The following is an 18,134-nucleotide window of genomic DNA, read 5'->3' as shown; positions in this document are numbered from 1 at the left end:
CATACTCACATAAGGTATTGGGGCAACACCTCCCCCCACCAAAACCCAAGGATACCCTGCTCTCCTAGAAGTCTTGAGCCTTCCTCCCTCCCCTATCCGCCCACTCACTCCCACTTCTGATGCCACTGCCCCTGCATGTGGTCTCTGTTCAAATCTGGTTTTCTGCCTATGCTTAACCCCCCTGGTGCTGCCCCTGCATGAGGCACCCACCACCTTAGACAGGCAAGGTCCATGTCAGTGATACACACTCCTTTCTCAGTTCCTAATCAACTCTATGCCTCAATCCAAAAGTGCCTCTGCCCAACAAAAACAATGCTTCCCAGGCTGAAGTCAATCAAATAAATAATTAAATAAAAATCTAATTTTTAAAGAAAATCTCTGGGAGTAGGGAAGAGTCCCATATTAACACAGGGAAATTTCCAAGCCTTAGCTCCAGTTCATTTTCCACAGGAATATACACCAGTCAGCCCAATGGCGCAGTTACGGACAGAGTTTCAAGCCACTTTGCCAGGTCAAAGGAGCAACCTTCCCCTTTCTACAAAACTTCCTTTGCTGTAAAAAGTACAGCCAACCTGCTGGCAACTATCGTGTTTTTCAGGGGTAGTAGGACTGTTAGCATATGAATAAGGTTAGTGCACAATACGATGGATTTTCCTTTTTTTTTTTGTTTTTCACCAGCTGGAAATATATTGCATGGAGGATGCACCCTCCCCACGCCTTAAGCCATACCCCTAGTGTAAGTTTTGCTCTCTTGCACCATGGGTGGGAATGTACGTGACCTCTTCCCAGGAGATAAAAGAGGTTGCAGAGTTTGCTGTGAGAGATTCATCACTGGAAAGTTCTGCTTCCAGGTATCTGGCTTAACAGTTACTATTCTATCATGATAGCATCCAGATGACCTCAGGGGTTAATGTAAATTTCAGTTTTAAAGAAGCACCAAGAGAAATTTTCTCAGTCGTTTTTCCCCTCTGAGCAAACTGATAATAATAGAAGTCAAGAGAATATGAAAAGGCAGCAACGGTCTGTGGGAGCATGCGAGTCTCAGCTCCAGATGCTGCTGGGGTTTAACTGCAAGGGTAGGATTACACCACCTAAAGGGTAAAGGCCTTGGAGGCCAGAGAATAACCGAGGCTCATGCAGCTGATGGGAAAAATGACTTTGTGTGGAGAGCTATTTAGTGGTAAACAGAAGAGCTTAAAGTGCAATTCTATCTGATAAACAACTATTTTAAAAGGCCCTTACAGCTCCCTGATTACTGTCTCTCATTCTAGGTTGAACGGGCTCAGTCTAGTAACAAAGCAGTTCTCTAACTGTCAGCGCTGAGCATTCCCCTGGGAAAGACTCGGCCTAGGAATTCTCTCTTTTTCCTCATCACAGTAATCAAAGGTTCTAGGGGCCAAGAGAATAGGGACTTTACAGAATTGGGATTGGAAGGGACTTAGCAAATTTTCTTTTTATTTTTTTATGTATCAGGTATGCAAAGACAAGAGAAGAATTTAGGTCTTGCCAAGATCCATTTCCTCCCATTAGCTCTACAGAGCTAAGAACACCACCAATCTCTTCTTTCCTCAAGTACAACACCCTGACTCCAGTACCCAGAGGAAGCAGTTCTGAAAGGGCCATTTGCTGACTCTTGGTCTTCCAGAGTAGGAAAGTGTTTAATAGGAAAGGGGAGAACACGAGCAGTGTCCACTGCCAGCAACAGACACCATGCTCCGATCTGAGCATTCCTTAAAGTTTTTACTAGCAAATGGGAAAAAGTAGGCAGTGATGCTTTCATGAAGTGAGTCACGACAACTGTGATTACTCTCTTTATGCCCTTAACACGGTGACCTGATACTGTATCAGTGTCTCCTTGAGCTCCAAACTATATCTCATCTATTCCAAGGCCTCTCGCAAGTCAGAGGCCCCTCAACACAAAGCCTCAGAGTGCTGCTAGGGCTGGAATGGCATGGGGAACTTCTGTGACCAGAAGCTAGCAATGAGGCAGCTCTGCTCTCTTCATGGGCATCAATCGTTAGCTGGACAGCACAGGACTTGCAGGTTGCCAGAGAACACAGAATCTGAACCAGATTCAGGCCAGAGGAGTCACTGCAAAAGTTAATGTGGCAGTTTCCAGGAAAAGGGAACATAAATAAACCACAGACAGTGAAAAGGAGCCAAAAGGGTCTCTGGGTTCTAACCCACCCATCCACCCTCTCCAAACACTACAGCACAGCTGCCCAAGCTCCTTGCTGAAAGGCAGTCACAGTCTCTATGCCCCTTGCAAGAGGCTGCTCTCTGTGCCCTTCTTTGCCTGGCAGGCAAGTCTCATCTTTTTTTGTGCAGAGCAAAGGCGAGAGAGGGTATGGGCATTTTCAAAGTCATGTCTACTTTAGGCCTCGCTCTCCATGGAGGGCTTGCGTTGGTGTTTCCAGCCTGTGTCTGGGAGTGAGCCACGCCGTTCAGGCGTGGCTGCTGCTGTGTTAACACTGCTGCATTCGGATTGTTCTTCCTGAAGCAGCTGCTCGGTTTCAGCGTCATCCAGTGAACCAGAACTAGCCTGGATAGAGACCGTGTCTGTCTTCATGCAGACATGGTCCCGGAGGATCCCTCCTCTGGAGCTCCGAATCTGCTTAAGGTCATCCCACTCGGAATCATCACTGGATAAAAGGCATATCCCCTCCACAATCTTGATTTTCTCCTTGGTGTAGCTGTGGTCTGGACCAGTCTAGGGAGCAAACAGATGAATGAAATAAAGCAATATTTCTATAGAAAAATATGGCAAAGAGCAAAGCAGAGATGGAATGTAGCCAGTGGAGCAGAGAGAAGGCTGGACCTCCGTGTAAGCAGCCACTGGCTTTGACTGTCACAATAGCAGAACCCATTCTGAGTTTTCCTTCAGCTCTTCAACACCTCTAAATAAATCCTTCCTTCAAGAGCTTTCACTCCAAACTCCAGGTGCCTTCAAATCATGAGGAGGGGGAATAAGGATAAGCCAGCTCTTCTAATTTAACTATATATATTATTGACAGCAGGGACTAAGAGTCTAAAAAGGAATATAAAAAAACCCCAAAACAAATGCAAACAAAGTGGGAAGCAGGAACAGCCAAAAGACTTTGTGGCAAAAGTAAATATGGAATTAATTCTAGGTCTGCAATATCTTTATATATGAGTCATTCTAGATTTGCCTCTCAGGAAAGCACAGCTGGAACACCACTGTGGAGTCTGAGTCTCATAGTGATACAGGGAAAGGAGATTATACAGAAACAATGGAAACGATCAAAGGCTAAAGGGACCACACTGAGATTAAAGCAGTGAAATCTGTCTAACCTGGCTCACTGACAAATAAGGAGCATTAGAACATCTGATCTATCCCTGAGGAAAACGGGGTGGGGAAAATACATATCTAGGTATATCTAGCAGCAGCAGCAGAATTAAGACAAAAGTGGAAAGGATTTAAATTCCCAGATATATAATCCTGGCTTATCCTTAGTAGATAAGGCTAAAATGTCAGGAAAGTTTGGGAAATCTCTTGGATAGCACCTTTGCAAAACAAAGCCAGGGAAAACGACCCCTTGTCTAAGTCTTGCTGTGATCCCTGCTAGAGGAACTGAAGTGATCTAACAGATTATCATAAATACCAAAATTATCTTTTTCAAATCTCACATACCAAGTATAAGTAGCCAAAGCCAAGACCAAAAGATCTGCCACAGAAAATTTATACTTTCTTGACAGACAGTAGAGCTGGTTTAAGGACATAAAAGCAGGGCAAAAGAGCAATTAGTATGGGACAGTGCTTGAGCCACACAACAGAGCTTGAGTGAGGGAGGCAGGATCAAACCATACATAGAGCAGTGATACCTGACATGAGATTGTGGACGGAAATCAGAAGAGGGAAGATGAGAAGCTATCTGAGTGATAAGAAAGCTTCTGAGGAGAAAACAGAGGAGAAACTAAGTGCTGTAAGACACCAGATTAAACCCTGTCCATTCTGTGGATCCTGTGGACAGGGCGGACCTCTCCAGGCATCAAAAGGTGCTCCATTTAATAAGGGCTCCAGTTCTCTCCCAGTCCTACCCCTTCCCACGTTCTTGTTACCAAACCCCTTCTGGCTGCCTGGTTCCGCTGGTGACTGTCCAGAACAACCTTGGCATAACAGTCACTAACCAGGACTGTGTCCAGGGAAGACAATTCCCTTTAACTCCTGCACTTTGAAAGCCAGCACCTAATGCACATGAAATACAAGACACTGTGGGAGCGTGGAAGAAACAGAAAGCTAAAGACGGGTCTAATTCACTACCGCTCCCTGGGGAAGAAGTGCTGCTGGTTGATCTTCATAGATGCCTAAGCAATTCACTGAAGCTGTCCTCCTATGTCCTAGATGTAAACCCTGACAAGTTGCAACATTTTCACATGCCAGGGCCTGTAATACTCAACAGCAGCTTGAGCTGGCCTCCCATATCCTTAGTAGCTGCTCTTACCTCTTTCTTATAGCACAACTGGTTGTACATAGTTGGTTTGGGAATCGCTTCAATCTTCACCTCCTGGGTAGATGTCCGATATGAGGGATTACTGTAGGTTAGGTTGCCCAAGACAGGGTCCGTGAACTTGGACTTATTGTGCCTAGAGGGAGAGAGCTGTCAGAAAAGACACAGGGCCCTACTGCCAGAATCCAAAGTTACTGCTTGCTCAGTGAGTAGAAAGCTCCAGCAGTCTTCACGGTCCCTCAATGAGAAAGAACGCTGGCTCCACTTGGCTCTTCAGCCACTAGTACATTCACTAGCTACCAGTACAGCAAGGTACTGCCATATAACCTCAAAAGCTATACTGGCAGTAACTGGTGGAGCTATCTGGCAGAAAGCTCACGTGTGCTACGAGCTACCTCATATTTCTGCCCATAGCTCATAAGCTCTCCACAGAAAATTTAGCCAATAAGGCTAGAGTTGCATGCCCAACACTTCTATTGTGATTTGAGCTAAATTAGAGTCAGTTTTCTGACTAACAGGTGCTCTAAGTAAATTCATCCTCTGAAAACTAACTGCATGTTTTTCAGAAAGCATTTTTGGCTAGAAGTCATCACACAGGGCATTGGTATGATAAAAGGCCAATGCTTATACTTATCCCTATAGTAACAAAAACCATCCCTGAGCTGACGAAAAAGGGCTGCACTTGCAAGGAAGGGCAGACAGAACAGGTGACCCTAAACTGACCATAGCATCCCATCCCATAAACATCATACTGGGTACAAAATTGAGAGACCACAAGGGTCTGCCCTCTTCTGCGATGGCCCATGTCCAGTGAGGACCTCGCCTGTCTGGTTGCTCCTGATCCCAGATCCTTGCACTCCTGAATCCAGTTCCTGAGCTCAGCTCCCTCCTAGCTGTGGACCCATTCCCTCATGTCTCTTTACAGTATCTATGGTGACGTATAATCATTGAAGGGTGGGGGGGTGGTCTCATATATTTGTATATATTTTATTACTTTCTAATTATTTCATCATCATTATTAATATTACTATAATCTCATTAAAGCCGCAGTTTTAGTTTCCATCCCACAAGTCCTTTTCCTTTAATTTTCCTTTCCCTTTTCCCTTGGGCAGGGGGGATTTAGGAGCCCAACTGCACAGTTTTAGCTGCTGAAATTTAGATGGGCTGGAACTAAACTGTGACAACTTCAAAAGCACAGGACTCAAATCTTGCAAGCAAAATCATCAAACACTGTTTCCAATGGAGAACAAAGGGATTGTAGAGGGCAATAAAGAAAGATTAAGTGCTTCCAGGACCTTTCTTCTCCCACAATCCTAGATTATACTATCGGCTAGGAGAGGGGGAAAAAGATCTGCTTACCTATATATAATTAAAGCAGCAATAAGCAGCAAAATAAACAAGATGCTGAGAAGACCTCCAATAATGTAGCTGACATGCAGTCCTTCTCCTGAAAGTGAACAGCAAGGGTAATTTATGCACTCTCTCTAACTTCCACTGGATAATACTGACCTCAATGTAATGCCTCATACAGAGGTTTTACACCATACGCAAATATGTGGAGTAAAACGTCTGAATACCAAGGTTTAGCAAAGGGTTTTGTTTGGCTTCATACGAAGCTAAACATGATAACCCTTCCTCCCACACAAGCAAACCAAGGAGAACCGAGATCTTTGTAATGGGTTTGGATAGGATGAGTTAGATCCCTTTGCTGACAAGTTACTCCTGCAGTGGGAAACAATCATCCTAGTCAGCCATCTTCAACTAAACACAAAAGAGGACAGTGAACAGTGTCATTAATGGGAAAAGCCCAAGGGATGAAAGAAAATAGTATAGTTCTTCAGAGCAAAGTGTCATTTGGGAAAATACCTATACAGGCTAACGAATGTGTGTGCCTGACATTCATTCTTAGACACACTTTGCTCTGCTCAGAGGGCATTTAATAATTCAAGTCCAAGTTTCAGAAATCTAAGTTTCAAACACTATGGACTGGAATGCCATGGGCACACGTGCAGGAACAACCTTGGTGGAGAAGAGTTAAAGAAAAGGAACTCACCCATGGTTGCCAACACTGCCTCGCTGGCATGGGTGCACAAGCCTCGTCTGGCATCTCTGTCGGAGCAGCTGAATGACAGAAGGACAGTTAGTAACTGTAAGTAGTACCAACAGTATCAAAGGTATCAAAAGACATGATGGAACAGGCTAGCACAGACATACTCTTCCATTTCCAGTTCAGCAACAGGAGCCATCTTTTCTTCAGTATCTTTCTGTACGCAGAGAAGAGAGGACCATACACATATGGAGAGGTGTGTGCATGTAAATAATATATATCAATTATAGCTCTGCAATATCTTTAAATCCAAATCATTCTAGATTCAGCTCTTGGGTACAGAGATGCATGCAAATATCTATCTACCAGAATGCAAATTTCAGCACCGGCACTGAAACAAAAATCAGAACATCCTAGAGTCAGCACAAAGATTTTTCCGTCCAATACTTCATACTCAACAAGTGGAGGCTTTACCTTGTAAACAATCCAGCTATATATTACAGAAAGTACTTTTTAGCTGGGCAGTAGGAATAGCAGGCTGTAGGGAATTAACAGAAAAAAGTCTGTGAACTACCTTAATTGTAATTTAAATGTTAGAGCTGCAAAGGTTCTATTCTGCCCCACACAAGTTATCTTTTTGTGGCCAGGGCAGAACCTCTTCCTCAGATGTCAGGTCTGAGATGTGACAGTGGATTAAAGCAAAAAACTCTCCCATTCTCCCAGAAATAAGTTCTCAGAATTATAAGTTCAGAAATCAGTTGAATGATATGGTCTCAGGAGGATTTTGACACTTCAGCACAGTCAGCCTAGACACACATTGTCAGAAGAGATGCTGAGCAAAAATGACCATGAATGCTGCAGAGCCTCTGGAGATAAAACTGCAGAGAGCTTTGATAACCAGCTAGCCTCCAGCCTGAGAAAATTCAACATCAGTGGCAAAAACAAGAAGGCATAGAAACAATAACAGTGGTCACGAGGAGCTGGGAAGGAGAAGAACAGCTGTGGAAATTTTTATGAAGGACTTGCAGGACTGTTCTTGACATTTCACTAAGGTATAAAGATGAGGTTGTAACAATAAACTTGGTCTTAGCTTGAAATGAAAGCAGGGTCCGTATCTGTTTAACACGCCACAAATGGCGCCCGTATCGGGTCTGAATGGAGGGTCATGTTAGGAGCACGGACCGGTGGCGTACAATCGGCAGAACATTTGGAGGGGCTGAAACGAAGCCCGGAGTGTGCGTCATAGACACCTGCCCGCTGGACGGAAGGCGAGCTGCCGATAAGGGGATGGGGAACATGATAACCCAGGAAAAGAAAGATGTAATAGAATTATTTAAATGTATTTTAAAGAAACAAAATTGAATGCTAGATATTAATGATCTTAAAGTGCTTTTGACATGGGTTTGGGATTATGAGCCATCTTTTGATGTTTGCTTGGCATTCAAGCAAGAAACCTGGAATAAGATCGGAGTTCAACTATGGGATAAAGTGACTAGGTCAGATAAAACAGCTACTAAGTTGCTCGGTCCCTGGCGGAAAGTTTTTGAAGCCCTAAAGGCGTATGTCAGCTCTAAAAAGCACAGCGATAATTCCGAGCCTAGTGCAGAATCGTCAACAACTGCACTAACCCACCTCACCCCTAAACTGGCTGCGGCTTGCCATTGGGGGACCGACAATCCCTTTGATCCAGGTCCAATAGACACCGAGAAGGAGCCTGATCCACCTCCAGCCTGGCCCTCAGACCGAGGGGTACAAGCCAGGAGGGAGACGCAGCGGCGTGGGGAGGTTGAAATGTTTCAAGCTTTTCCTGTGATCTATGCGCAGGACGGCGGTCCGTGCTGGAAACTAATTAGTGACGAACCGATAAAGGAGATTCCAAAAACTGCAGAACGGAATGTACTAACTGCTCCGGAGCCAAGCCGCCCAGCCAAGGGGGGGGCCGCCCCCCCCAGCTCTCGTGGCCCCGACTGGAGCGTCTGCAGCAGCCCTGGGGCGTTCCCAGTGCCAACCGGATGGTCCTTTGGGACCAAAGGGCTGCAACCATCAGAAAGTTTAACTGACTTCAAAGAACAGAAACACGTCACACTGCAGTTCAGCTCATCCCTACAGCAATTAAGGGCCCCTTAGGAAGTGGACTTAGTGCACTGTTAATTGGACGATCATCTATTATAAAGATTGTTTGTTTTACTGGGACTGATTGATACTGATTTTATGGGAACAATACAATGAATGGCTTGGACGCCTCTGCCTCCTCGCTTTATATCAAAGGGCACTAGCATTGCTCAGCTGATCTGGGTGGAACAGTGGCCCCTCAGCACCGAGAAACTGCACCACCTTAAAGCTTTAGTGCAAGAACAATTACAAGCTGGACACAACGTACCAACAACCAGCCCGTGGAACACACCAGCGTTTGTAATATGGAAGAAAAGTGAAAAAAGGCGTTTATTACAGGATTTGCAACAAATAAATGCGATTATTTGGCCTGTGGGAGCATTGCAGCCAGGAATGCCCTCACCGACAATGTTACCACAAAACTGGGACTTAACCATTATAGATTTGAAAGACTGTTCTTTTACCATTCCGTTACATCCAAAGGATGTAATCTGTTTAGTTTTTTCTATTCCTTCTATTAATAGTGCAGAACCGAGCCAACAGTATCACTGGACTGTATTACCACAAGGCATGTGCAACAGTCCAACAATTTGTCAGTGGTTTGTAGCAAAAGCTTTATCACCAGTTCATGAATTATATCCTCAAGCCCTGATTTATCATTACATGGATGATACTTTAGTTGCAGCCTTGACACCAGAACAGACAGCTAAGGCTGTAGCAGCTGTAACAGCAGCAGTTACTCAAGTAGGTCTTTGTGTCGCACCAGAAAAAAATCAAAAAAACTTCTCCATGGAAATATTTGGGGTGGAAAATCCAAGAACAAACTATTCAACCACATCAAGTTAAACTTTTATATTCTGTAAAGACATTGAACGATATGCAAAAGTTGTTAGGAGCCATAAGTTGGATATGACCCTTGATAGGCATCACTACAGAAGAATTACAAGCTTTTTTTATGTTGTTAAAAAGGGATTCAGATTTAACCTCTCCCAGGCAATTAGACAAATATTCATTGGTTGCATTAGACAAGGTCGCTAAAAAGCTTAGTCAGAAACAAATATTTCGCAGTTGTGGAAATCAGAAATTTGTAAAGTGTCAGGATCACCTCAAATTGTAGAATTGGCTGCAGTTGTTAGATACTTTAAGCTGTTTTCACAACCCATAAACATTGTTACCGATTCAGCCTATGTTGTTGTCATTGTTTCACGCTTGGAGAATGCCTATTTAAAGTATGTAGACAATGGACAGCTATATGTTTTTTTAAAGGAATTGAAATATCTGTTAGACACTCAACATGAACCTTACTTTATAATGCATGTACATATTTTAAGTATTGTATGTGCCCGGTATCATGTGTAGTTTAAATATCCATAGCATCGAAAAATTGTGGATCCAATAGTGATAACCCACATTGTATGAATTTATTCAGCTAGCTTTGAAATGAGTGGTCATGTGTGTGTGTGTTTGAAGCACTTCAAACATTTGTAAGACTTACAAATTCATTTTGATTAATCTTGAAAATATATCTCTGGGACCTTTCAATCTCAAATATCCACTAAGCTGGCAAACAGGTAGATTTACCTAGGGATCTTTGGAATGAAAGGCTTCAGAAGGAAAAATTTTAAAATACCTAGCAAAACATAAAAAAAGGAAAGAGGGAGAGAAAAAATTGGATAAAGCCCAGCCTTGCAGCTATATGTGTCTGAGTGCACCCCCCCTCTCCTTCTTTCTAAGTTTTTTTCCTTTTCAGCTTTGCAGAAGTCCAGAGGAGTTAACTGTGTTATTTCTCTAGGGGAATGCCAATTTGTGAGAGTGATATTTTGCCACACTAACCCCCAAAACCAATAGTAACTAGACTTGAAATGATTACAACGATAATCACCAAGGGAAGAAAAAGAAGCATTCAGTTATTAGGCCAGGACCCAACAATCATTTATAGCCCAATGACAAAAGAAAATGCTAAGTGATGCACGGCAAATATTTTGAATTTACAGGTAGCTCTAACAGATTATCCAGGAAGTATTGATATCCACTTACTGAGTCATAAATTGTTTTCCTCTCTGCAAACATTACAAATAGAACAGAAGCCCTTATGTAGAGAGTGACTTGTTGACGGCCCTACAATATTTACTGATGGCTCAGGAAAAACAGAAGAGCAGTACTAACATGGAAAGAAAATGGACAGTGGGCAAATAAAGTGTAGTTTATATAGCAGAAGGATCAACACTAATAGTGGAATTATACGCAGTGCTAAACCTTTGAATGGCATTGTAGTCCCTTTAATTTAGTTACAGATTCACAAAATGTAGCCGGAGTAGTGCAACATATAGAAAGAGGATGGTTAAAACAGATAAACAATGAGTGATTGCTTTTAAATGTTAAAGCAGTTATGGTTTCAAGTCACAGCTAGAAGAGCAGAACTTTACATGATGCACGTTTGGAGTCACACATCACTGCCTGGATTTACAGCTGAAGGGAACAGAACAGCAGACAGACTGACAGCAGGGCCAGTCCAAAGCCCACTACCAATATTATTCAACAAGCACTAATGTCACACAATCTTATCATCAGCCTGCCAAGGCACTATGTAGGCAACTTAAAATTTCATTAGAATTAGCCCAGAACGTAATAAAATATGCCCAGATTATAAACAAATAACACCATTACAGCCTAGAGGAGCCAACCTGAGGGGATTAAGCGCTTTACAAATTTGGCAAAAAGATATTATTCACATACCTGAATTTGGAAGATTGAGATATGTACGTTTAGATTGACAGGTATTCAACTGCAATATGGGCAACAGCATATACAGGGGAATCTTTAAAGGAAATGGCAAATTCACACAGGTAAAAACAGACATTGGCCCAGGATATGTTTCTAATATAACAAAATCCTTTTTTCTACAATGGGGAATCACACATGTCACGGGCCTCGCTCACCGACAGGGCAAGTCATAGTTGAACAAGCTCATGGTACATTAAAAAATTCGTTAAAACAAAAAAGGGGGAGCATGGGATACGCCCCCCAAGAGAGACTATTAAAAGCTATGTATGTTCTAAATTTTTTAAATCGTTGCCAAGACAATATTCCCCCGATAGAGCGACATTTTATCATGAAATCAAATGATATCATGAGTAAAGCTAAAGTAATGATACATAACTTAGAAACAAGACAATGGGAAGGTCCATGGCCATTAATAACGTGGGGGCAAGGGTATGCTTGTGTTTCTACAGATCATGGACTGCAATGGATGTCAGCAAGATGTGTGCGACCTGCATTGCAATAATTGTGGAAATTTCATGTTGAGCAACCACCATTCCATGGATCTCCGCACAATCCCAAGAAACATCTGGGTAACCCTAGCCAATGCAGCACAGCAAGATTTATTGTGTTTGTCGGTAGCAACTCCAACCAATCTATTTATCACCTGTTTAGTAAGTTTGCGGACAGACGATGTTCTTTATTAGGTGTGATAAAAGTAGATTTTAGTAAATATTTTAGTTATATAAGCAAAATTGTAACTCTTATATAAAATGTTAATTCTTTACTTAGTGTGTGTTGAAGTGATTTTATATGATATAATTACATATCTGCAGATATATCCAAATCCAACAACATCTCCCTGCAATCACCAAGAGAATTGTACTTTATTTGAGGAGATAAGAGCACGGGCAGGTATTCCTTCCTGTATTTCAGAAGGCCCATGTACATTAGGCAAATTCATATGATTAACTCTGAATGTTTCTATGATTTTAAACCACATTTTGGCTCACCGTCATCAAACAAATGCCTCATTCGCAGTTTTATCTAGTGTTTTGGCATATTTATCAGATCATTCAGAATTTATACATTAAAGCATTAACACCTTACAATATTTAACAGAAGAATTGCAAATACAGAATGAGTGGAATACATGTGCAGGATTTTTTGTTGGAATTGGACCTCCGATTATAAAAATGGCCATGATAGCTTTTAAGATTTTACTTGATTTTTTTCTAGCATAATGATTTGTGTGCCTTGCTTAATTAATTTAGTGTAGAGCTTGATTGATAGAGTGTTAAGACAAATATTAGTAGTTCATGAAAACAAAAAAGGGGGAGATATCAGAAGAGATGCTGAGCAAAAATGACCATGAATGCTGCAGAGCCTCTGGAGATAAAACTGCAGAGAGTTTTGATAACCAGCTAGCCTCCAGCCTGAGAAAATTCAACATCAGTGGCAAAACCAAGAAGGCATAGAAACAATAACAGTGGTCACGAGGAGCTGAGAAGGAGAAGAACAGCTGTGGAAATTTTCATGAAGGACTTGCAGGTCTGTTCTTGACATTTCACTAAGGTATAAAGATGAGGTTGTAACAATAAACTTGGTCTTAGCTTGAAATGAAAGCACAGTCCATGTCTGTTTAATACACCCCAACACATTTCAACAGAACAGACAAGAAAGATCTCTGCAACTCTTGCAAGCTCAACAGTACTTTATATTCTTTGTTAAAATGGTTTTTGCCACTATGTAAATGAATTGTGGAGCTAGAATAGCTTCTCTTGGCTAGGGAGAGGTACATTTGGATGACAAGAACTAGAGGGGGCTTGCACGTTCCACCTTGCACAAGCTGTGACTTTCACACCCCAATTCCAAGAGAACCAAAACACTTACTTTCCTTCCACTGCTTCCAGAGACGTGAGAAGTTTGGTTGTTGAGGTGTCTGCTCTGCCAGGTGGCGTCTGACTTCTCTCACTTACACTGGTGGGTTTAGGACCAGGGGGCACCACACCAGGAACTAGAACAACAGAGCAAAATAAGCAGGACCTCGGCTTTGTGGAACAGATGAACAACTCTGGTAATCTACTGGGAGTTTCTGAAATGTCCTATATGAGCAGCTTCCCCATCTTCAACTCAGTCTGTCAATAGAAAGGACAGAAGAAGGCTCTGTCCCTCACAACTACCTTACTTCCAGTATATGACTGCATAAGTTTTCACAGACCGGAGAGCTTCCAATGCTCTGGTTGACACTGCCACTACATAAGTAGTGGCAAGGGCTCACTATGAAAGCTGCTACCCAAGTGAAGCTCAGTAAACTCACTAGTAGAACAGGGCCGCCCATCTGGTTCATCTGGACATGCGCAGACAAAGTCAGAAGCCCTGGCAAAGCAGAGGTGAGTGCAGCCTCCATTGTTCACTCCACAAGCATTAGTACCTGAAAGGAACAAGCAATTTTCTCAGTACATTGCAGACGACCAGGTAGGAGCTTAGAGCAACAAGCTTTTTGCTGCTTAGCCAGAGATACTTCCTAGAAATCCAGCAAATTACTACGCTCTGGCATGTACCCTTCACCTGACTTCTAACAAAGTGATGACAATACCCAGACATCGGTAGTCTTGAAAGGAAGACAGTGGAAATCATTAGGAGCCCAGTCAACACAGTCCCGTCAACACAGTCAACCCAATGTCAGATGAACAACACAGAAAATGACATTTACTAATCAAAGCTGTAATGGAACACCGTTAAGACGTATTTGACTGAAATGTCACAGGCAGACGAAGAACTCACAGTCTGAGTATGAGAAAGGATGCTTGACATCTACAGTAGCATGGTGGTTTCAGAGTTCCTTTTGTCTCCAACTAGCACTTGCCTCAATCAAGGTCCTCCTATTTACCTGTCTGTCTCTGAGGAGATACCACAATGATATCCATCAGTCCCTCAACATTGGCCAGGACTGTCTCTTTGTTCCGCCCAGAGTATTTGTCCACTCTCTGGATAGATTTGGTTTGCCAGTCAGTCCAGTATATCCACCTATCTTGCTGCTCAGGGAGAAAGACCAAAGCAAAGAAAAATCATAGCCATTAGCATGTTTAGCCATGCAGACACAGAGTACCCACAAAACACACATCCCAGCGGCAGAAGGCTCCAAAGGCCTTTTCAACTCCTTCTCCTCTTATCATAAGGAAGACTGTTTACAGAACTCCCACAGGAGTTCAGACAAACTTCCTTTTTTAGTTCCACAGCAGAATTAATTACTATCCCCTCTGCCGTCCTGGTCTCCCTGACTGTAACTTTTCCCTGTTCGCAGGCTCCACTGTCCAATCTCATCAATACACCAGGGAGAAAAGTGGGCGCAGGAAGATCTCACCTGTGTCAGTGCAAAAGGATGCGACACCTGGCTGACCAACACTTGCCGTAGCTTCCCATTGAGATCACAACTCTCTATGCGATCAAGATGCGCATCCACCCAGTAAATCCTGGAGGAACAGGGAAAGAGATGAACTTCATCTATACAATCATTCTTCACTCTCCAGTCAGCCACTAGCCAAGGTGGATCGGATAAAAGAAAAAACATCAAAACACAGAACTCTACTCCAATAACCCAAGCTATTAGGGCTAGAAAAAATAATTATACCCCTTAAACCTATGCAAGTGCGAAACCATCTTTCACTGACCTCCTGGTGTCATAATCCAATGTCAATCCATTGGGCCATCCTAGGTCAGTGTTAATCAGGACTTTACGTTCAGAGCCATCCAAGTTTGCCCGTTCAATTTTAGCAACCTGACCCCAATCTGTCCAGAAGAGGTACCTGAAGAGATAAAAGGCAAGTATAAGAAGAAAAGAACATTTCATTTACCCTAATGAAAGTTCTAGTTATGAACTAAACCGGCAGATTCTTCAGGTTTAAAAAAGATCACGTGGTCTGTAGCTTGCTTCTCCCATCTATCTGCCCCATATTCAAATACACTGTCCATGTGATTACACCTGTCACTCTGAGTCAGCCCCTTGTTGGTACCTGCAGAGTCACACAGCACATCTCTTCTTCCCAACAAGCTCCTCTTCCCATCTGCCTCTGCACAGCCCTTCTCCCAGTCCCACCAATACTTCATACCTACCCCTTCTTGGGAAAGACAGCAATGGCTCGGGGCTCATCCAGGCTGGTATTGATCAGCACTTTCCTGGAGCTTCCATCCAGTCGAGCTACTTCTATGGTATTGCGTCCTGTGTCTGTCCAGTAGAGGTTCCTGGCAACCCAGTCCACTGCCAGGCCATCTGTTGTCTTCAGACCCTGGCCAATAACAGTTTCCATGTTACTGCCATTTAGATCAGACCGCCTGGATGGAAATCAATGATAAATGGTAGTGAGAAACAGGTAGCTCCTGGAAAGTCTTCACATCTCCATGCGTGATCCCCATAACCACAGGGCCACTCTATACTGCTATCTCTCTAATAACTTTTTCCCCACAGTCTTCATCAGGCTAAACACACCTTCAGTATTTAGTTTAGCGATACATATGATGCTGCGTACCAAATACAAGGTGTAGGTAGGGGTGTATTACCACCATCTCAGCCTCCTCAACTTATTGGCACACTTCACAGCCTGCAGTGGCACAACCAGCTGGGTGACCTGGGCACTGGCCAAGCAGATGACTCGCACTCACCTGATGACATCAAGAAATACATCTGTGTAGTAAATCTTGCCATCTACACTATCGTAGTCCAGAGAAATGACATTGTTAAGCTCGGGGACAGGTATGTGCACATCTGTGTGGTCACTGGTGTCCAGTGAGATACGACGGATGGAGGCACGGCTAGAGAAAAGTAGGTAGGTCTCTGGAGAAGAGTCACACGTCTGGTCATCTTTCTTCAGCTGGATGCCAGTGGGGCAGGCACAGGAGAAGCCAGTGGGGTGAGGCAAGCAAAGGTGGGAGCAGCCACCATTACGAATTCCACATTTGTTGAAGCCTTTAGAAATAGGGAAAGCATAGTTTAAGAATCAGTGTGGTCTCACAGACCGAAGCTTTACTTTAAAGGCTACATAAAAGCACAGCTTGCTAGCGGCTGAGTTCATCCTTACCATCCCTGCCTTCCTGGGAATCTACAGCCTTTCGTACAGACTGCCTCCCTCCCCTCCAAGACTCATGGTGGTTTTGGGCATGGTTGGGCAAGGAGAACAGGAATGCACAGAAGGGGGAGCAGTAGGAGTAAAATCTTCATCTGCATTCCTTGCTAATCATAGTTTTCCCATGGAAAAAGGAACAGTCAAATACTGATAGATACTACACAACTGCAGTTTAGCTTTATTATTGCTGCGAATAGTAATGCTGGCAGAAAGATCCAACCCTGCGGGGAAGCAGCGTGACAATGCACCAGAGGCCAGGCTGACAAAGAAGCTTCTGTTTCAACTTAGCTACACACAGTGGCAAGTAAACAAAGGCATCAGAGAAGCCTGCTGAAAGTGCCTGACGTATTAGGGTCATAACTTTCTTTAAAAAAAAAAAAAAGAGAGAAAGAAAAAAAAAAGAAAAGAATCCCAGCATATATTCATTAGGAGAGGATAAGCCCAGAAGACAGGTGCAGGGAGTGGGAAGAAGACAACAGAGATATGACGGCTAGAATTTTGGTTAGCTTTATGTTATACTGTCAAGAGTAACGTTGTTGTTTGTAGCCACAGGAGAAGCAGCGCAGTTTTCTGTAGAAGTATGTGTTGGGGAAATTCCACTGAAATGAAGCCACAGCATAAAGCAACAACTCCTACTGAAGAACGAGGAATCATGGAATCATAGAATCACCGGGTTGGAAGAGACCCAGAGGATCATCAAGTCCAACCATTCCTATCAAACTCTAAACCATGCCCCTTAGCACCTCATCCACCCATGCCTTAAACAACTCCAGGGAAGGTGAATCAACCACCTCTCTGGGCAGCCTCTGCCAATGCCCAATGACCCTTTCCATGATTTTTTTTTTTTCTGATGTCCAGCCTGAACACCATGCTCCATGACTTTCCCTGGCACTGAGGTCAGACTGACAGGCCTGTAGTTTCCTGGGTCCTCCCTATGACCCTTCTTGTAGATGGGCACAACATCAGCCAGCCTCCAGTCCAGTGGGACCTCCCCAGTCTTCCAGGACTGTTGGAAGATGATGGAAAGGGGTTTGGCCAGCACATCCCCCAGCTCCTTTAATACCCTTGGATGAATCCCATCTGGCCCCATAGACTTGTGGGTGTCTAGTCGGGCTAGCAAGGCTCTGACCACCTCCTCTTGGATCATGGGAGCCTCATTTTGCTCCTCTAGCTCCTGGGTTAGTACACAGACAGAACGACTTTCTTTACAATTAAAGACTGAGGCAAAGAAGGCATTAAGTACCTCAGCCTTTTCCTCATCCCCTGTCACTGTCCTTCTGTGTCCAGTAGGGACTGTATGGTCTCCCTAGTCCTCCTTTTATTATTTATATATTTATAGAAGGACTTTTTGTTATCTTTCACAGACTTTGCCAATCTGATTTCTAGTTGAGCCTTAGCCCTTCTGATTTTTTGTCTACACAATCTCACTTCCCTCCTGTAGTCCACCCAAGAGGCCTGTCCCTTCTTCCAGAGCCCTTAAACATTTCTCTTCTTCTTGATATCACTCAAGGAGGCAAGATGGCACTGTATAGGATACCAAAGAGCAATCTAAGGAATCTGACTCTGGTATAGAAGAGTGGGAGACTCGATATAGTAAGAGCAACTAAAGAAGCAGAGATTTTG

General features: G+C 43.4%; 1 protein-coding gene across 4 annotated transcripts in view; it reads right to left on the bottom strand.

The window, feature by feature from the left end:
• Positions 1–362: 362 nt before the first annotated feature.
• Positions 363–18,134, bottom strand: part of LRP4 (LDL receptor related protein 4) — an 88,639-nt gene continuing 70,867 nt past the window's right edge. For 3 of the 4 annotated variants that reach the window (XM_069857957.1, XM_069857958.1, XM_069857959.1), the window contains 11 exons: positions 16,051–16,354; positions 15,505–15,723; positions 15,063–15,197; positions 14,756–14,864; positions 14,282–14,426; positions 13,709–13,822; positions 13,282–13,405; positions 6,523–6,590; positions 5,829–5,916; positions 4,464–4,605; positions 363–2,710 (listed from right to left, as the gene is read on the bottom strand). In XM_069857957.1, coding sequence (XP_069714058.1) covers positions 2,375–2,710; positions 4,464–4,605; positions 5,829–5,916; positions 6,523–6,590; positions 13,282–13,405; positions 13,709–13,822; positions 14,282–14,426; positions 14,756–14,864; positions 15,063–15,197; positions 15,505–15,723; positions 16,051–16,354 — 1,784 coding nt within the window. In that variant the 3' untranslated portion in view covers positions 363–2,374. Of the gene's footprint in view, positions 2,711–3,843; positions 3,913–4,463; positions 4,606–5,828; positions 5,917–6,522; positions 6,591–13,281; positions 13,406–13,708; positions 13,823–14,281; positions 14,427–14,755; positions 14,865–15,062; positions 15,198–15,504; positions 15,724–16,050; positions 16,355–18,134 lie in introns of all 4 variants that reach the window. The other variant, XM_069857960.1, reaches the window with a different exon arrangement.

This window comes from Phaenicophaeus curvirostris, chromosome 5 (assembly GCF_032191515.1).
Source record: "Phaenicophaeus curvirostris isolate KB17595 chromosome 5, BPBGC_Pcur_1.0, whole genome shotgun sequence".
Taxonomy (NCBI): Eukaryota; Metazoa; Chordata; class Aves; order Cuculiformes; family Cuculidae; genus Phaenicophaeus; species Phaenicophaeus curvirostris.
Note: the sequence above shows the minus strand (reverse complement) of the source record. Positions and strands in the feature narration are given on the sequence as shown.